General features: G+C 40.8%; 1 protein-coding gene across 2 annotated transcripts in view; it reads right to left on the minus strand.

Annotated features, from left to right (window-relative positions):
• KDM6A (lysine demethylase 6A) overlaps window positions 1–21,741 on the minus strand; it is a 170,591-nt gene that overhangs the window by 124,066 nt on the left and 24,784 nt on the right. For both annotated transcript variants that reach the window (XM_084843887.1, XM_084843886.1), the window contains exons 3-4: window positions 7,432–7,540; window positions 2,401–2,450 (exon numbers count right to left, since the gene is read on the minus strand). In XM_084843887.1, coding sequence (XP_084700013.1) covers window positions 2,401–2,450; window positions 7,432–7,540 — 159 coding nt within the window. The remainder of the gene's footprint in view (window positions 1–2,400; window positions 2,451–7,431; window positions 7,541–21,741) is intronic.

Here is a 21,741-nt window from a genome sequence, read left to right on the forward strand (position 1 = left end):
TCTCCCCGGCCTGAATTTCGGCCAGGCGAGGCGGGAAGCCTCCCCCCCGGCCTGAACTTCGGGGGGAGAAGTGAAACACCTCCCCCCCACCACGAAGCAAGCTGCGAGACCAGGTAAGTGACTTTCGTACATCCCTAATTGAGACATGCAAACGTGGTCAACACCTAGTTATGATCGAACTCTATAAACTGGAACCTTTCAAACCTATTTAAAAACGAAAATTAGGCATGAAAAAGACAAAATTAAATGTTACCACATTGACTCAATTAGGCTTCTATTTTAATGTTAAAGATGCACTAGAAAGTATACAGGCAATTGGTTCAGAGTAGTAGTCAAAATTTAAGTTACTTCAAAACAAAAGTTATGAACCAATGAAATGGAAAATTACTTTGCCTTGTATGAGAGCTTCCACAGTGCAGAATGTTGATTTCAGACATCATTACATTTAGTTCTTAATTGCATTTTTGTTTAATGCAAAAGAATGAAGTTGTGTTTTGACATATAGCACATAGTAAAATAGACTTAAATGCCAAAATAACTTTTACAATGAAGACCACAAAACGAAAAGTCTCATTTTAAAACAATAGAAGGTCAAATATTACTTTAACACTACTTTTAAATAAAAAGTTATTTTTAAAGTAATAGGTCAAATATTACACTGTAACATTTTAAAATAAAATGATACATGCTAAAAAGTGTAACTACAACATTGTTTGGTTAAATGCTTCATTGAACATAAGAAGCTGCCTTATACAGAGTGAGCGCACTGGTTCAACTAGCTCAGTGCTGTCTAGTTTGATCTGTAGCACCTCTTCAACATTTTAGGAGTGATGAAAATATAAACACATTGTGTGGCTTCTGTGAAAAGGGTAAATGCCATGTTAAGGATTATTAGGAAAGGAATCGAAAATAAAATTCACAATATCATAATAATCATTCTATACAATCTCTGGTGTGACCACACTTGGAATACTTTGCACCATCCTGATTACTGCATCTCAAAAATAATATTGTAGAGCTAGGGAAAAAATGCAGAAAGGGGAAACTTAAATGATCAAGGGGCCTGGGGCAACTGCCCTATGAGGAAAGGTCACAACATTTTCAGCTTTTTAGCTTAGAAAAAAGACAAGTAAGGGGGGATATGATAGCAGCATGTAAAATTATGCATGGTGTGGAGAAATAATACTTAGAAGCCAGGATTATCCAAAGAAGCTGAATGGTGGGAGTTTGACGACAGACAAGAGGAAGTACTTCACACAGTGCCTAGTTAAACTATGAAATTCACTACCACAAGATGCAGCAATGGCCACTAACTTGAAAGGCTTTAAAAAGGGATTAGACAAATTCATGGAGGATAAGGCTATCAATGGCTACTAGTCATGTTGGCTATAAATTTCCTCCAATATCAGAGGCATTATGCCTCTCAATACCAGTTGCTGGGGAACACAAGCATGAGGGTGCTACTGTACTCATGACCTGCTTCCCACAGGCATCTGGTTGGCCACTATGGGAACAGAATGCTGGACTAGACATGCCTTTGGTCTGTCCTAGCATGGCTCTTCTTACATTCTTAACATAAAAGTTGAAGCTATGGTAACTTCCAAGATGAAGGTGGGTGGCAAAGGTGCTTTGATTTGTCACTGACCTCATGCTACATTTCAAAAATGCTGCACGAGATAAGGGACAAGAGCATCTAGACTGCCCAAAATGTGTTGGACCTATCTATGGAGAAAAAAAAATCCATGTTTATTCATTATATAACATATGAGGGTGTAAAAAAAACAAATGCAGCAACTGGATGATGGAAGAAAAGCATTGATTCCTACTCTCTGCTCCCTATTCTTTAACCAGTTACTGATCCACAAGACGGCCTTGTCCTCTTATCCCAGGAGTGCTACATTTTCTCAGGAGGTCTTTGGTGCAGACCAGAAGGAAATGCATCTTTACACAGCACATATTTAAACTATGGAATTCACTTCCAAAAATGTAGTGATGACCACAAACCTAGATGGCTTTAAAAGCGGATTAGACAAGTTCATGGAGAATACAGTTATCAATGGCTATATACTACCTCCAGGATCAGAGGCAGCATGCCTCTGCTTACCAACTGCTGCAGAGCAACAGTGGGAGAGATCTATTTCCCTCATGTCCTGCTTTTCAGCTTCCCATAAGCATCCAGTTTGCCATTGTGGGAAACAAGATGCTGGACTAGATAGGCCTTTGGTATGATCCAGCAGAGCTCTTCTTATGTTCTTAACATAAAAGTTTGAGCAGTGGTAAGCAGCAGTACAGATAACCATTCAAGCAAATTGCTGTGACATTAACACCTGTAAGTTATCTGGCATAAAAATTGGAAAACTGTATGAAATATATGTTTTTTAAATATAAATCTATACAGACCTTCCAGTAGTCAGATTGTAAACTGTAGTACCTCTGGTATGCAGATAATGCTGAAATGGAAAGAACATTTTTTTAGAAAACATTTCTGTAGTGATGACAAAACCTAATCTGCTCAGTGATTGCTGACAGAGATTCCTAAAGGAAGAATTATGCCTGTGGGCACTGGACACCAACCCACAAGCGCAATATACACTTTGCCCCTCAACACACATTCTACCTGGCAGACATTTTGCTGCTATCACTTCAGGACTGAGTCCCTCCTATCCCAGGCACTAAAAAGAGACTGAAAACAGAAAAAGTGTTGGTTCTAGATGCACAACTGGATGATTCTGAGTGGCTCAGCTGATGGAAAGGATTCTGCTCAGCCTCAACACACGTTGGAGAAGTGAGAGAAAGGTTGAATGGCATGAGAGTGATATGAGCATTCCACTCATCCAACCCTAGTCTCTGTGTGTGTGTCAGGTTCTCATTTGATAATGCAGCCTGAAGAGGTAGCAGTTCTATTTTAAAGGAAAATAAACAGCATCTTATGAAATGTGTAATACGTGTTTTCATTTCTAAACATGCATAGAGTGTTAAATGAATGTGATACCTAGGAACATAAAAAGGTAACACACACAGAATAAAATTATGGAAAAGAGATTTGGGCAAGTGATGGTTAATCTGATTGGCATATAAACTTGAAAAACTGCATCTAAACATTCTCACAAAGTGTAGATTTTGAGAAAAGCTGCTTTCCAGACTGCAGAGACAAAATTTCGGGGGGGGGGGGGGAGACTGACCATACAAAAGGAAGCAAAGCATACAGAGGAAAAACGGAGGGCATGAAGCTGGAAAAGGATGAAAGGTGGAAGTGTTTTACATCTAAGAAAAAATACATAATTTTAAAGACATTTTAAATATAGAAGAGAAAATATGAAGCCCAAGAAAAAGCATATACATTTAGAAAGTAAAAACATATTACAATTACACTGAGTAATCAATATAAAGCAATGTTTGAAATAAAAAAGATGTTCTGTTTAATTTAAATAAGAGGGTGGGTAATTAGCAGGCCTCCACTTTATTTTACTTATATTAATAGAAGTACATTTCTTCCTATTCACTCAAGGTTCTGTCACACACTAGTATGACCATGGAAGAGAATTCAGGAAAGAGGTATGTAGAAAAAGTCTGGCTTGGTTCTGAATGGCTCCCATGGAACTGTATGGGACAAGGTAAACAGAGGCTGCAAACCACTCATAGAAGGGGCTTCTGCCAGATTCTCAGGGATTCCCCCTCACACCACAGCCCACCCCATTCAGCAGGGTCTCCTGACCCTCTATACAGCATTTCAGGGGGGCTGGAGAGGCTGCCATGTGGAGGGGGGAGGGGAAGTCCAGTTTCGCTAGCTCCACTGCATTTGTCCAAATCTGGATCTAACCCACTGGAGATAGGCATAGTTGATTAGTATGAGTTCCATCCAATACCCTTCACAGCTATTATGCTGCCACTGGCTTAGCTATACTCAATCGAACCTAGTTATACACTTTTAAATATTTGAAGAATAGCATTCAGAAAGAATTGTAGAGACAATGTTATTTTAATTTACATTAACAGAAGTATACATTTTGTGTAATGCAACAGTAGAACATTCCAGTCAACATTTCAACATTGCTATGATTCAATTACAAAGGTTGTGAATCTTTGAAGATCAAAACAGTTAGTTTTTTTCGGCAACAAAACATTGTGGTGCATGCCCAGTTTCAGGGCTCCAGCTTCGAGAACAGAATTTTATAGCACTGACTGGGGCTGGGAAGTAAGGGGAGGTTTTAGGATAGAAAAATAAAAAACTACACAGCTTTTCTTTCATTTCCATCATAAACTCTTAGTCGCTCAAGAAGGAAACTCCCCTCTGCAACATACATCCGCAACAGCCTTCTGAAACCTTATTCATTGTCCGTGTTCGGATGTCACTTTCAGCCACGGTGGCATAATAAGCTACTCAGAGTAGCTTATGTTTTAAATACCCCATGATGTCCCACCACACGACTGGGCTAACAAGCTACTGTGAGTAGCTTATTAAACTACCGTGTGTAATCTGAGTGCAGTCCTCCCGCCAGAGCAGTGGCACTGTTTCACCCATTGACAACATCACAGCTGCCTGTTTTAACCTTCCAAAATATCCCAATGAGAGGGGAGAGGTGTGGGGTGAAGTACAGGGGATTAATTCAGCACTTCCAGCATCCCCTAGCAAGGCGGTGGTTGCTTTAAAACGCCGGAAGCTTGCAGCATTGGGACCAAACTTCATATGCAGCCTCTCCTAGTTGGGAGGCACCAAACACACCATCAAAACCCTGCGCAATTACCCCAGAGGATGGAAAATCCTAGGTGCAACAAAAAGGGGGTAGCACAAATAAACGCTCAGGAGTTTGCAGGAGTGGGACAAAACCCTCAGTTGCATATTCCCCCCCTCCCCATAGCCACTGCTGGCATAGACACCTTTATTGTCCAAAATCGACAACAATACATGGAGTTGCACATTTCACACACCCCTCCCAGACATTGCTGGCAGAGCTGCTTCTGTTCACCATAGCGGTTTAGTGCTAAAGTGAAATTGTTCAAAAGCAAATTTGCACAAAAGCACAACTGCACATCACTCCCCACGCCCCCCCAAACAGCCATTTCATTTCTTCATGGAAAAGTGACCAGAGAAGGAAAAAGGGGGTGGGAGCTTTAACTCCTTGACAGTTTGCTGGAATGGAGCAAAATTACACAGGTGGGGTGCCTTCATGGAGAGCCTCTGGATGCTGTAGTGGATTACTGTATTTTAAACTCCTGCACTGCTGCTAGGTTTTATTGTGGTTGTATTGTTATATTGTGGTTTTAATGTTCTATATATTTTAAATTGTTTTATTGTGTGTTGTTTGGTTTTAATTTTTGTGAACCGCCCAGAGAGCTTCGGCTATTGGGCGGTACAGAAATGAAATAAATAAAATAAATAAAAATAAAATATTGCAGAACTGTGCTTTTTCATGGAAAAGTGAGCAGTTCTTTCCCTATTCCCCCATTTCCCCCTATTTCCCAAGTTGCGCAGTTTCAAAGTAGTGATCAGGGAAGCCTGTCATTGTGTAACTTCACTGTAGGAGGGTATCGCGATGGCGTGAGGCTATCATTGTACTCAGGGAAAGCTGTCATTTTGTAACTGTAGTGCAGTATCAGGGAAGGCTGTGCTTGTTTGGCTGTATTTGCCTCTCGGCTGCTTGCCAGATCATAGAAAAAGAACTGTGCAAGCTGGAGCAGAGAGGCTACAACGGTTTTGGATGCTCTTGCCAGGTGACTCTGTAGGCGACTGGAATAAGCCATGGTGAGCGCCAGATGACACGATAACCCACAGTGGGTTAAATAACCCTTACTGCAGACCATGGGTTATCAGTAGCTTATTTTGGTCAAATAAGCCATTGTGGATTTAAAAATTCCTGACAGACGACACCATAACCAACAATGGGTTAAATAAGCTTATTTAACCTATTGGGGGTTATCGTGTTGTCTGAACCCCGTCATTGTGGCATACAGCACTCAACAACTCAGGACTGGGGCTGGCTACCAGCACCAAATCTGAGCACTTTATTGCTATACAGCAGAACAGGACAGCGGTGTACGGAGAAAGGAAAAGTTATCTTTTTCTCTTCCCTCCCTACTGAAACCTTCCCAGATAGTACAGGGAGATAAGTTATTAACTTCACAATGCATTATTGCCCCACCCTAATGGCCACTCAAGCAGGCCAATCCACTCTCCTGGACCTGCTCAACACTGAGTATGTTCTGAAAGCTAAAGAAAATGGGACCTAAAGAACAAGGGAAGTTGTGGGACCCTTTGGCTTCTTTTTATTTATATACCTTTTTGTACCTAGATAATTACTCAAGTATGAAGAAAGCACTACCTTATTTTGGAGAGCCCTCTTTTGTTGTGAAACTGATGGGCATTATACCACCCAAGTTCAATATCAGAAGGATTATTAGTAATGAACAGACATGCACACGAATGAACTGTGTGTGATTTGTAACTGAAACATTAAAAACAGATTAAAACGACTTGGTATAAATTCACCCTAGCATTATGGTAAAGTATTAATACAGTAACAAGATTAGGTTTTATAACTGAAGTCACTGCTGTAGCTTGCTACATTATTCATCCTTTTATTTTGCTAACTGCATTAGTGGAAATGCACACTCTCTTTTCTTTGCCATAGGAGAGTACCTTTATGACCAAGCAAAACTATGTACAGTGGCTTTTGGATTTTTTCTAATAAATCAACACAACTACCTAAGATTTATCTATCTTTTCTTTGCTCTCTCTGTAAAACAAAGTATCTTACATATCTGTACTGTCATTCCAGCTCCCAACATATGTTGTACGCGCCAAAGCTTCAATCAAGTGAATGCTATGAATGCACCTTGGGCATCCAGAGTGAACACCAGGACTTGCTTATGCACATACATTACTGTATTTTCATAACATGATTTCTAGTCAATATTTAAGATTGTCCTTGTTATTTAAGATACAAATACAGTATGTACACAGTATGTTTCTTCATTTGTACCTCAGTTTCTAATATCAAATGCATAATTGAAACTTTAAACTATTCTCAAAGGTAAGCTGAACAGAAATTATCTGCAATCTAAAATATCCACGATGCATTTTTCATTCTTAAAATGTAAATGTAACCACAACAAAATGTTCCTTTTAAACTTTCTTTTCAGTACCTTGAACATTTTCAGAAGAATTACATTTTCTTATAGTATTCTTCTAGATATTCTACAAGTGGGATCTAGAGGACTATGCAGGAAGCTCACCTGAGTGCAACAGGCCTTTTGAGGTATTCCTACCAAAGTCATCCTAAAAGCCACTTGTAAAAGTCAGGAAATTCTTGGTAGAAGTATTCAGTGTGGTGGGACAGACTGCAGTCGTAAGTGGAAGCCCCGCTGCATGTATGGAAACACTTGAGATCCCATACAAAGACTACCAAGAGAAATGATAATGGATGGACTCACCTTTTGGATAATCCTCCAATAAGAGGTTGAAGTGACCTAACTGGCAAAAGAAATCAGATTCAACTTTTCCTTCTGCTTTCAGTATAAGCGATTCATAGCAGCCAACAGCCTGGAAAAAGAAAGGACACATTTTACAACTATAATATACTAAATATCTGTTTATAAGTCATCACTTTTGGCTGACTTTGCCTTTGCACTAAAGTTAAAAAAACAATCACATTTTACAGCAGTATATTATTTAACTTTTGTTTGGGGGAAATGAACATGTTCTGATTGTACAACAGTGTACATACCAAGGTACTTAATTTTCATTTTAAAAGCAAATATTTTTCTGATCTGGTCTATTCCTCTTGTTCATGTTTAAAATGGAGTGAAATCATACATTGCACCAATTGTTAATATGATATTCTGATCTAATCTAGCCAAACATAATAAAAGGGCTAAACTGCTATTTGTTTAGAAAAGCTATTTTGTAATGGATGGAATTACGATTGAAGCATTAAATACATACTTTAGCACAAAATACAGTACTGTGGTAGTATAACATGCTACATGAATGTAGAAAACTTAAATTATAAATAAGCTAGCTTCAAGTCCATCCACTTGAAAGGTGTCCTCTCCCAGCCCTGCTCAACCAGAGGTAAGGCCACCGGAAAAAAAACACACAGAAAAACTTGGAGGGGGGAAAGGGTCTGCTTCTTTCCAAGCACTTTTTTGGCTTGTTTCCAAAAAAATTGGAAACATTGAAAAATTTCAGATTATGACCTATTTTCTTTTAGAATAATGAACAGAATGTTTAAGACAAGGTGTGCATATATTGTTACCCAGCCATTATTACTCCCCAAAACTAATTTCTAAAAGCTACATAAAGTAAGACTAGAGATGTAAAATTTCTGGAAATTCTGAAGCCATAAGAAAAATATCTTTTTTAAATCCTCTCTGTAAGATTCCCAGCATAGTTATTTCCTCCATTTCTTATATGCTTGTTGGGCTAAGTCCAAGTCATGCTCAATTTCCCACGTGATGAGAGTCACCATATCATAGAATGTCTAGAAAACATGCATTCGTCACAGTTTTTGTTCTACAGAGTCCTGTGTTTCTGGGCTTGTTCTGATTGGATGCTGTAGCAGTTAATTAATGTAGTTCTAAAACCCTGATGTGAAGGAAACACAGTAGGTCATTCCACCACTATCACCAAATGCAAAAGAACATGTGAGTTGTCCGACTTATGTCTCTTTTTTTATAAAAAACCATTGCAGCTTGGGTCTATGGTCACTGCCACCATTTTTAATAAATCTTAAATAGACCTTGCTCTTAGAGAATGTTGCCTCAGCTATGAAACTTTTAACCATGGCCACAGGAATAAACACTCTATACCTAAAAAAAACCCTCAGTAGCCTGGTTCCTATGATGTATGGATTGGATTGATACTACTCCCAGAGACTACCTTTCAATTGACCAAAAATTTACATGTTTATTAAAAGGAATCATTTACAAAAGGGAATACATTGCCACTCTTCAAACAGCAGCTTGAGATTGCTTAAAGATTTTTAAATTAAGTATGTTTGGTTTCCATTCCTAATAGGCAAGAAGAGAGATTTCTCCAGCAAAATAAGCTGTTGATAGCTTTTTGTTCAGACCAGATTTTCCTCAACACCACCCCAAACAATTCCTCACAAAAAGGAACAGATGCTGTATACCAGTCTTCCTCTGCCTCTAGCTCTTCATGCTTCTTCTGGCTTCTACACTGATTCAGATGCTTCACGGACTACTTGCTGAAATTCCCTCTGATCAAGCATAATAGGAACCTAAAATGTATTATGTATAATTTGGTTTGCTCATAAAATTATCGTGTTTGGTGTATTACATTTAAAAGTATAGTTTATTCAGAAAATAATTATACATTTACTGCATCTACTTGTAATTATTTTTAATTTTAATGATAATTTTATGAACAAACCAAGTTATACATCATACATTTTAAGTTTCTAAACTAACAAAGTTACTTCAGGCATGTAAAGAATGCTAAAAAAAAAAGTATTGCATATTTTTCAATCCCCACCCCAATTACCTTTTTCCTGAAAATTCTACATCTCTGTGCTCAACCAGTAACAGGGGCTTTGTGGTGCTATCACACCAAGCAGGAAGATGATGGTTCCCATGCCACTTATAGCTATGTGGCCTGACACCAAACTGCTGCCAGGGGAAGCACAGGGGTATGAAGGAAAACCCAGGCTGTACCAGTGTGCATGTACCAGCTTCCCAAAGCATGCATCCTGGACTTCTATTCTTCCATTTCAGAAAAACATTTTAAACACTTTTGGTTGTAAGAAAAAAAATTTGGAAGCATGGATAGTGAAAGAGAGGTTACAAAACTGGGGAAAAAGGGACTGAACAGAACTTACAGTTCTACATCTTTGTCCTTTCCTATATCATATCCTCCCGCCACCCTCAGAATAACTTTTTAAGACTTCTTTCCTGAAAGTAAATATGCTATTTTGCTAAATGTATTCCGAGTACTGAATACGGATTGTGTTGGCATAGCATACAGTTAACCCTATCGATATTGGGAAAGTAACATTTTTCTTGCTTGGAAGATAGGGAAGAATTCAAGATTTTATTCCCAGTTACTGGATGCCTCCATGTAGCCTGCATTTTACAGTGTATTCCATTAAAACTAACTAGCCTGTATGACTGCTGCTTTCACAAATGAAATGAAAAGAATCTAGAAATAAAAGGGAAGAGTGCTACAGAAGACAGTTCACTTCCTTCCCTTTGTTTAAAGAGAGGGAAGCAATGCTTGAAGAATATAAGTTGGCAAAATGACCAGCAGCAGCTGCCTTGTAGTGGGCACAATAACTTGAGAAGAGGAAGGAAGCAAGCACGCAGGAATGACTGAAGAGAAAACATTTCAGTCTGAAATATATAAAATCATTTGTGTTATTCTGCCACCTGCTTGCTCTTCACGGGCACTGAACTAAACACTAGTTCCCTTATGACAAAACTTGCTATGATCATTATGCTGTTTAACTTATACAAACTTAGATGCTGTGTTTGACAAGAAAACACGTCAAAGCTGTACAAAATATTTCTAAGTCTAACATAACCAACAGGATAAATGAACAAAGGTGAGAACTCTCTCAGTCAGCATTTGTCTCTGCCCTTAAATATAGCCAAGCACTGTGTCACACAATTATCTTTTCACTACAACTGAAGACAATGGTAACAAACCACACATTTAATCCAGTGATTTCTTTACTGGAATAACCTAACTCACCCTTGTAATTAAACCCTTAAGAAGTTACTAGTCTGCACGCACACACGCACGCACGCGCATGCACACGCACACATAATTACTAGCATGCTAGTGGTTGGCAGAGGAGGGTCAGAGAGCTGCATTTCTATGCTGGGTGTGAAGAAAGAGGGCATTCCATTCTCTAGCAGTAGGCTTGAAAAAAATAAATGTTTTTTTATAAAATTAAAAATCCGAATTTAAAATTTTAAATCAGATTTCTTTTTTAATTATCAATACTAAGTTTCTCTTCTATAATAGCTAGGTTTATATTAAATGATCTGGATATAAGCATGTTAGCCCTACAATTAATCTTTAATTTGAATCAGTGCCTTCTACCAGATACATTTAAGTTAAAGGAGACTTTTCTGTGTAAATGATAATTTCTCAAATATGAATATTTACACTCTACCTACCAAACACATTTTATTTTCACCCATTGAAAATAAACTGATCTAGTCTACCCAGTAACTATCAGACCTTACTTCTATGTCATCCATTATGGGTATTTCATTTTTCTTTAATACTTTTATGAGAGTGACACTGGGCCAAAGGCAGAGTAAAGCAAAAAGGAACAATACTGGAAAGAAGAGAAGACATAATTGGGCAGGTTCCTATACTGCCATAATTAACCTCACAAATTGTCATGGCTGCTGGTTGTAAGAAAGACCCACTATGGGAATAGTTTAAAGGCAGTCCTCTACAAGTAAAAAAGCATACGAATATATAAAATGAGACAAAGGGCGGGTCCACACATCACTTTAAGCCATGGTGGTTTATAAGCTACTCACAGTAGCTTATAACCTACTGTATGCCCCATATAATCGGACAAATAAGCTACTGTGTGCAGCGTATCTTCCTCGCCCTCACCCCTCCTCCCTCTACAATTCTCCTGCTTGGCTGGGATGGTATCACAGCTTCCTTTGCGCTGGATACTACTCCCCTGCCCTTGCGCCGCAGTTCTTCTCTCTGAGCTGCCCAAAGGAGCAAAACCCCTGTTTGCACCAAAAAGAGGCTGGTGTCTATAAACCCTTGGAAGTTTGCAGGATCATAACAAAACTTCACACACAGCTTCCCCTAGTAGGGAGGCACCCGATGCACTTTCAAAACCCTGTGTGTCCACCCCTCCCCCCATTCATTTCATTTTCCCCACTAGCAGTAGCACGCTTTTGACAAAGAAAAAGGGGATTGGAGCTATAACTCCCTGACAGCTGGAATGGGAAGAAATTGTACAAGTGGGGTGCCCTCCTCGGGAGCCTTCAGATGCTGTAGTGGATAATTGCAGAACTCCACTTCTTCATGGATAAGTGAGCAGTTCTTCCCCTATCGTCCTATTTTCCACATTTCCCAAGTTGCACAGTTTCAAAGTAGCAATTAGGGAAGCCTGTTATTGTGTAACTTTGTTGTAGCAGGGTAGCGCAACAGCACGACACTGTCATTACGCTAGAGGAAAGCTGTCATTCTGTAACTAGCGCAGTGTCAGGGAAGGCTGTACTTGTTTGGATGTGGCTGTTCCTGGGCTGCTTGTCAGATATCAGAAAAAGGGCTCTGCAGGCTGGAGCAGAGCAGCCGCAGCAGTTATTGGTGCTCTTGCCAGTCAACTCTGTAGGTGATCAGAATAAGCCACGGTGAGTGCCAGACAAAATTATAACCCATGGTGGATTATAAATAACCCTTACTGCAGACCGTAGGTTATCAGAGTGGGTTGTTTCAGCCAAATAAGCCATCGTGGATTAAAAAATTCTCAACAGATGACACGATAACCAATGAAGGGTTAAATAAGCCACTGTGGCCACACACTGGCATTCAGTGGCAAATCATGGGTTAATTAACTTGTGCTCACTGCTTTCATTTTTTGTAAACAACCTCCAATTAGCCCAATTGAATGTTGTGAGTGTGACATGAGAACCCAGGCTGATGGATCATTTAGCGACTAAACAATCCAGCGGTTAACCCAACAACAATTATTTGCTGGGTCAGAATCATATAATCACAGAATAGTAGGGTTGGAAGGGGCCTACAAGGCCAACGAGTCCAACCCCCTGCTCAATGCAGGAATCGAGTCAGAGCATCCCTGACACATGGCTGGCCAGCCTCATCTTGAACACCTCCAGTGCAGGAGAGCCCACCTAGGGATGGCGAAGAATTTCTCCCCAAAACTTCGGGGGGCCGAGCGCCAACGTGTTCAGCCCCCCGAACAAGTTTCGGGGATAAATCCTCCGAACCCCCCCGCCCCCCGCACCCCCCCCGGGACGGGACTTACCTTCGCCGAATGTCCCTCCCGGCGGCGGGTCCGGCCGGCGGTTCGGCGGGTGTTCGAGCGGGGCGGGAGCAGCAGCCGGTCTCTTGACCGGCTGCCACCGCCGCCATTGCAATAAAAGAAAAAAAAAACGCCCCCTGATAGACTACGTTAATCGTCACATAGCCTATCACAGCTAGATTTGCAAAGTCAGCCGTGATAGGCTACGTCAATCGTCACGTAGCCTATCACGGGTGACTTTAAAAAAAAAAAAAAAAAGCGCGTACGGATAATGGCGGCCCCCATAGGGAGCCGCCATTCCCGTTCCTTATTTGGTCGCCGTAGTCTACGTAAATCTTTACGTAGACTACAGCGACCAAATAAGGAACGGGAATGGCAGCTCCCTATGGGGGCCGCCATTATCCGTACACGCTTTTTTTTTTTTAAGTCACCCGTGATAGGCTACATGATAACTGACGTAGCCTATCACGGCTGACTTTGCAAATCTAGCCATGATAGGCTACGTTAATCGTCACGTAGCCTATCAGGGGGCTTTTTTTTTTTTTTTAACTTTCGAGTTCACGGCCGGGTGAGGCGGGAAGCCTCCTCCCCGGCCTGAATTTCGGCCGGGGCGAAGAGGGAAGCCTCCCCCCCCCCGGCCTGAATTTCGGCCGGGGCGAGGCGGGAAGCCTCCCCCTCCGGCCTGAACTTCACGGGGGGAACAGCGAAGCGCCTCCCCCCCACCGCAAATAAGCTTCGGCGAAAGGTAAGGGACTTTCGTCCACCCCTAAGCCCACCACCTCCCTAGGGAATTGGTTCCATTGTCGTCTTGCTCTAACAGTCAGGAAGTTTTTCCTGATGTTCAGCCGGAATCTGGCTTCCTGTAATTTGAGCCCATTATTGTCCTGCACTCTGGGATGATCAAGAAGATATCCTGGCCTTCCTCTCTCTCTCAACCTTTCAAGTACTTGAAGAGCACTATCATATCTCCCTTCAGTCTTCTCTTATCAAGGCTAAACAGGCCCAGTTCTTTCAGTCTCTCCTCATAGGGCTTTGTTTCCAGTCCCCTGATCATCTTTGTTGCCCTCCTCTGAACTCTCTCCAGTTTGTCTGCATCCTTCTTAAAGTGTGGTGCCCAGAACTGGACACAGTACATCAGATGAGGCCTAACCAGTGCTGAGTAGAGGGGAACTAGTACTGCCCAGGATTTGGAAGGTATGCTTCTATTAAAGCAGCCCAAAGGAGCATTTGCCTTTTTTGCAGCCACATCACATTGTTGGCTCATATTCAGCTTGCGATCGACAACAATTCCAAGATCCTTCTCGCCTGTAGTGTTGTTGAGCCACGTATCCCCCATCTTGAAACTGTGCATTTGGTTTCTTTTTCCTAGGTGCAGAACTTGGCATTTATCCCTATTAAATGTCATTCTGTTGTTTTCTGCCCAGCGCTCCAGTCTATCCAGATCACTTTGAATTTTCTTTCTGTCTTCCACAGTATTAGCTATCCCACCCAGTTTGGTGTCATCTGCAAATCTGATCAGCATTCCCTGCACCTCCTCCTCCTCCAAGTCATTAATAAAAATGTTGAAGAGCACTGGGCCCAGGACTGAGCCCTGCAGTACCCCACTCGTTACCTCCCCCCAGTTTGAGAAGGTCCCATTGATAAGCACTCTTTGAGTCCGATTCTGTAGCCAACTGTGGATCCATCGGATCATTGTTTCATCAAGCCCACTTGCTCACCAGCTAGTTTGCTCATCAGGATATCATGGGGCACTTTGTCAAAAGCTTTGCTGAAGTCGAGGTATATGATGTCTACAGCATTCCCACAGTCCACAAGGGGGGGTACTTGATCAAAAAATGAGATCAGATTCATCTGGCAGGAGTTGTTTTTGACAAATCCATGTTGGCTTTGAGTCATCGCTGCATTGTTTTCAAGGTGCTTACAGATGGATTGCTTTATCATCTGCTCCAGAATTTTCCCAGGGATCGATGTCAGACTGACTGGTCTGTAGTTCCCAGGTTCCTCCTTTTTACGCTTTTTGAAGATAGGGACAACATTAGCCCTCCTCCAGTCTTCCGGCACTTCCCCCATCCTCCATGATTTCTCAAAGAGAATAGACAGCGGTCTTGAGAGTTCTTCTGCCAGTTCCTTTATTACTCTAGGATGCAGTTCATCTGGCCCTGGAGATTTGAACTCATTCAAAGAAATTAGGTGTTCCTTGACCATATGCCTATCGATCTCATACTTAACCTCTTGTTTAACCTCTAAATAACCCATCACTCCAGGTTTGCATTTCATGCTCACAACCTCCAACTGGGTTGATTGCAGGTTATGTACAGAAACCAGAAGTAGCTTGCAGGCACTGTGCGTCCCCGTGAATCATGGGTTAAATAAACCATGCTAACATGGTTTAATGGTCAAATTTGCACCATTGTTGAGGAAATATATGACGTACTATCAATGGGAAACTTAACTTAAATCACCCCCTTTTTCTTGCTATTTAATTCATAATTTAAATCACTCCTGCAAAAGCCTCCATGGACCCTGATGATATTTCCAGCTATCTGCCAGTCACAAGTATTTCCTTTTTGAATAAGATTCTTGAGTTGTGTGGTGGCTGTGCAAAGTCAGTTCCTCTTGGATGGAACAAATTTTCTGTATCCATTTCAATTTGGTTCCTGGCCTAGTTTTAGCACCAAGATTGCTTTGGTTGCCCTAATAGATAACCTATGCCAGGAGAAGGAACAGAAGAAGTTTGACCCTTCTTATTCTGTTGGACCATTTGTCAGCTTTCAAGAATCATACAGAAATACTGAACAGAGGCTGAACAGATGATATAAAGGGTTCAATAATCTTGTTCACCACCCTTGGATTGGTGAGAGGAGACAAGCAAACAAGATGAGCACCAGGCTTCTTCCCAACCTGGAGCAAAAGAGGAGAGGTGATGAACCTGCTCCTCCCCAGACCCAAAGAAGCCTGGGATTCGTTTGAGCTCTGTTCTTGTGAGGCGTGAGTGCAGATCCATAAGAAGCCTCCACCTCTGGTTTCTCAAGACAGGAGCATGGGCTTGCTTCTCTGCCCAAGACATACATGGAGCACTGGTCATGCACAGAGACAGAGCTAGTTACTGTGCCTCCACCTCTCCCTTCCAGCTAAGAACTGGAGAGGGGAACCAGAGGTGCGTGGGCCTTCCTGTGCACCTACAGACACTCTGTGCCCATCAGGTGCACAGGAAGAGCAAGATGATACACCTTCATCTCACCTTCTAGCTTGTGGGGAGATAGAGGCACCCGGGTTTGCCTCTGCACCCAATGGACTCTCCAAGTGCTGGTTGTACAGAGACAGAGCCAGCCAACATGCTTCTGCCTCTTCCAGCTCAGAGCTGGAGGGGAGAGTCAAAAACGTGTGGGTTTGCTATGCACCCGATGGGTAATTCTGAGATAGGAGCACCTACTGGCCACAAAGGCAGAGCAAGGTTCTGCCCACCCCCCACCTCCAAACTGTTGGATAGCACAGGCTTTATGCTTAGAGCTGGAGAGAGGACCAGATTTTCCTTTGACCTCATGCAGTGTTTCAGAAAATACAACATAAAGACAGGGACAAGACCAGTGATGTGGGTGTTCCAGAAAATGTTGAATTGGTAATTAAAAAGTAATGCAAAAGTAATTTGCATAGGAAATTTTTCAGTTTGCAATGGAACATTTTCTGATGCTCAAGAAAGTGATCTAATTTAGCATTTTTATTTTATTTGTATTTGGTAAACAACAAAACTAAAAAAGTGCCCCATGTTAATCCCCACCCCCAGTACTTTGTATTTGACCTGAAATATTTGACCTTATATATTTGAGGGGGAAAATGTAAAGCACATCCCTATGCATGTTCAGAAAGAAAAAAGTCCTACAGCCCCCAGCATCCCTCTAGCCAGCCATGCTGGCTGGGGAATGCTGAGAGTTTCGCTATCTAAACATGCATAGGATTGTACCATTAATGTGATTTTAATTTTATATTATGTAGACTTTTTATTGGAATATTTGGAAAAACTGAGAGACAATGGCATGTACTTCCCTTACATTGTTTGAATTTAAGGAAAAAAACAAAGTTACTGAAAACTGACACACTAATAACCCAAAGAAGGGTGCATGATATGGTGACAACCACTGACGATCGTCTGTTTGAAAGGAGTTCAACTGAGGTTGGGGCACCTACAGTTTCGCTGTCACTGCTTAGTAGTTCCATTTCACACTGAGACATATATGGATTTCAATGACATATATGTATTCTTTCATGTTCATGCAAGGGGTAACCACATGAAAAACATTAATTGCAACTCTGAAACTGCCAAGCTTACCTAATGTGGTATCTGCAATTTGCATCCATTCATTGTTATCAATGCACTGATGAAACTGATTTTTTTCCACAGAAAAATTAAGCACTGGAAACATTTCCAACCCACATCACTGGACAAGACCCTATCCCTTGGGGATAACAAATGTTTGGCTGGCCGTTAAGGCCAGCCCAAATTTGTTGGGCCCTGGTGTTAAATATCTATATTATGATATGTAAATTATATTGTGTGTAAATATGTGGGTGCCATGTGAAGGGAGTTTGATATGCTTAGCTCTTACGGAACTCAGATATGCATAAAAATTTCAGAAGGCCCAAACTAGCACCTGTATTTAATAAATTCCTCCCCTCAAATATTCCCTAATTACGTTGTTGAGGCTCCACACAATATGGAATTCATGGGTATAATCTACAAGAGAGAGCATTGTGGGAAAGGATTTAAGAAAAAATTAGAATGAATTTTCTCCCACCCTGGTGGCTACAACTTTAAGGCAGCTGGGACCACTCCCCCTAGCAAGGAGGAATTTACAGTGTCCTGGACCCAGCCAGCCAAACCACACCTGAAAGATAAAATGCACAGGGATGGGGCAAGGGCCAAGCATAAAGGTGGTAGGACATTCCACTCCTAAAGTCCTGTCAGCGTCTTTGGGTCTCAACAATGTCTGCCAACAATACCTCATTCAATGGTATTTTGAACACATTCACAGGTTTTGTAATTACTTGGTAGCATCCAAGTCAGTGTGGTCCATGCTGGCTGAAGTTCAAAAGAAGAATAGTGAAAATTGGAGAATAGGTTGCGGTTTCAGCTTTACAAGAAAACAAGAATCTTCTTTCACTGCAATTAATATTGTTGTAGGGGAAAATAGCAATAACAATATCATTTATTCAACTAGAAATCATCAATGTCATCAGCTTTTGGTGTCATAGGTTTGAGAGCGCATTTGCAAATAATGAATGGGGAAAATGCCTATTGCAATGAGATGAATGGGACTGGGAGGCAAAACTTAATGAACACCACCAGAAAATCTCCTGAAAGTGTGTTTACATCATTTTAATTGTTTGCCTCATTTTAATCGTGTTCTGTGAATCACTCAAAGCTCTGCTGCAGAGAACCACCAGCATGCACTGAGCAGTGGGGGGATTATAGTCCTGAGGAGACCATGTTTAGGGAACCACCAACAGGTACCACTTCTGTATTCTTGCTCTCCATCTGCTTAGCACTCCCATCTCTATGTTACAGTGGCCTCCAGAGGTGGAGTGACAGCCATAACCATGGTTTACCAATTTGGTTATCATGGTAAACCAAAATTAACACAAACCATGATTTACAAAACTACTTAAAACCATGGTTTCTGATTCTAGTTTGCTGATCATAAATCGGTTTTTCAATTCAGTTGTCACACCAAACTGTGATTCCTTAACAGTGGTTTGGCATGATGTTAGAATTGAGCTTCGGCTTTTAATATTCCATTTCTGGTTTGGAGGTTGTTTTGGGAGGGTGAACTAGCAATATTAGATCTTTTTTAAAAGAATTCTGGCTGTAGCTATTGTTAATTTAATGGGTATTTGTTCCATCTTCATCATTAGTCACCATAATCAGTACAGACCTTTCCTCACCCATCCAATTCTTAAAGAAACTAGATAGGTAGACTTGCATATACTTCAATTACTAGGAGATAAAAGCAAGGTATATGGAATGCTTATGTAACAAAATTATTAGACAAAGTATCTTTAAGACAGATATCCTTTTCTTGGTTAAAAATCCAGGCCAATCTTTCCACGATTTCTTGCTAAAGAGATACAATAAATTATCAGGTTACAAAATAAATTAAAAGCTATAATGATTAAGAGAAACAAATCCCACACCAATAGGAACTAGATATCATCAAATATCCTATAAAATGCTTAGCATTCAATTTCACTCAAACAAGATTTCACAATTCAGTTCAGTTCCAAGACTTCACATCAAAACCACTATGGATCCTAATCAGCAAATGACTTCAATATATGCCAAGTATGACTTGGGTAGCCAAGATCCTCTTTATATTATAAACTCCCTACGTAAACTGTTTTCATTTTATCAATTTTTTTTATGAAAAATGTGAGGATAAATTTAAGACACTCTTTATACAGAAGTTACAATTGTATCAGAAAGTATGTTAAATATCTCAATTGAAGGTTGCACTTCCGATCTATAATTTTAGATCAAACAGCACTACAATTTTCTTGTACAACAGAGTGAAGGACAACCTCAACTGGACATAAGTGAAAACTGAATTCGCTGTTATTTGTCTCCATAATGGCACAAACTAATAGTTTCAATCCTGTGAATTTTTGCTCCTTTAAAATGCTATGAATTTTTTGCGCTCTTTTAAGAAAATCATTTAAAATGATTTAATAAAGAATAAAAAACTTGAAACAAAAGTATTGTTCAATCTAATTATTTCTAAACATTTCTACAACAAAACGTTTTTACATAAATTAAAATGTCAATGGCTGCACTCAGACATCATGATAAATCAGAGATCCTGGCTTAAAAAGTCATTATGTGAATAAGCAACATGCTGGTACACGTACCCCTTTTGCTACTGCTTCACTCCTCCCTTCACCCAAATGGGTAAACAAACCAAGAAAGATAGCTTCGCATTACATCCTAACCCAGAATTAAGTTTAAGTGCATCCATACAAACCAGGATTTGTAAGCCAACTTTAATGCCTGAGAATCCAACAGTGAATCCAACAGGTACTTCATCTTCTTCAGCACTGGAGTGAGTGATGCCAGTGACTGAATAGATCATTATAATTGAGTAAGAAGAGTTCCTACAGAAGATGATGTTATCAATACAGTTGGTACCAAAGAGGTTGTTTTATCTTTCTTCTTGGGGATTATCAAGATCAGTAACAAAGACCACTTGGACTTGGGTGTCTTAGAGACAAAACCAGTTCCAGCCCTAGCACAGGCAGAGCATTCAGGGCAGTGGAAGGCTCAGGAGACAGCATTGTGGCTGATGGTCCTGCAGAGGAAGCAAGAGCTGTCAGTACCACATTGGCTGCAAAGAGCAATCAATCCCTACACCAGGAAATGTCATGGCCAAGCCAAACAAGACCAAAGATTACTCAGCAACTACTCACTTGGTAGGATCAGCCATTAGCAAGACAACTGGCCTCGGCATCTGCCATGAGCAGTCCTTGCTTCCAGAAGGGCATCCTAAGCCAATATGACCTGTTGCTCCATGCCTGCTTGTTAAAGTTCTGAAAGTGTTGGCAGGAGTTGACAAGATATCCTTCTCCCAAGTACAAAAGATGCAGAGGGGGGAAAATAATTTGCTTCCACAAGCAGAGCACTTGCAGAAAGGAGCCCCATTCACAGCCATTGGCCCCAAGACAGGTGTGAAAAACACCCTGAAATATGAGGTAACTGAAGAACCAAATAAGAATGCAAAATTAACAGGCAACAGGAAATTAAATAGTACTGGAAGAAAAAAAATTGTTTTTGCCTAGTTAGAGGTAAGGAAGCCAAAGCTCCTAGTGATGCTGCCACAACAGCTGTCAAAAGGAACTGAGCAGGAAGACAGGAGCTGTACCCCGTTGTGCCCAGCAAAACTCTACCTAGGTCTAGAACAGCGTTCCCCAACCTAGTGCCCTCCAGAGGTTTAAGACATCAACCATTATCAGCCATAGCCAGCATGGTGAATGCCAGGAAGACTGGGAATTGTAGTACAAAACATCTGCAGAATACCAGGTTGGGGAGGGTTGATCTAGAAAGTTCCAAAGCAAGACTTCACTCAGATGCAGAACCCATGTATGTGAGTGCACTGAGACCATGAACAAGAACAGGAATAGAAACCTTCATTTAATAAATAATCCAGGATAGAAGCAGCTGCCGCAGAGCCCTTGGGGCACACATTGGTCTGCTGCAAGAATGTTTTAGACATAGGAGGGAATATAGACTGTATAAACAGGAACCCTTGAAGCTGAAGGCATTCACATTTCAGGACTTTTCAGACGTGAGCATCTCTTTACCCTTTTTCTCCATGGGAAGACAAGACATGCACCTTTATGTTCCTGGAAAGGTAGGGCTTCAAGAAGGGTAACTGCAATTGTTACAGTGTCAGAGTAAGGGGAGTGTAATAAATGTTAAATGGGAAGCTAGAAAATTAAATACATATCAATCCAAAACTGAGATTATGCTATGATAGTATTTCAGAAAGTAAATCCTGCACAGTTACACATGCTTATATCCCACTGAAATCAATGGGGTGCTAAGTATGCATAAATACCGCCAAGACTACAGACACAATAAGAATAGTATATTATGTTCCTAATTTGTATACCGTTTTGCTATGTTTGAATGATAAAACTAGATTTCATTGGTATTTTTTATTAGAGTTTGGCGACTCCTGGGTGTTCTGGACTTGAAGGGGCAACTTTTAAT

Source organism: Heloderma suspectum, chromosome 3 (genome assembly GCF_057233095.1).
Source record: "Heloderma suspectum isolate Gila_16-S chromosome 3, 16-S_ref, whole genome shotgun sequence".
Lineage (NCBI taxonomy): Eukaryota > Metazoa > Chordata > Lepidosauria > Squamata > Helodermatidae > Heloderma > Heloderma suspectum.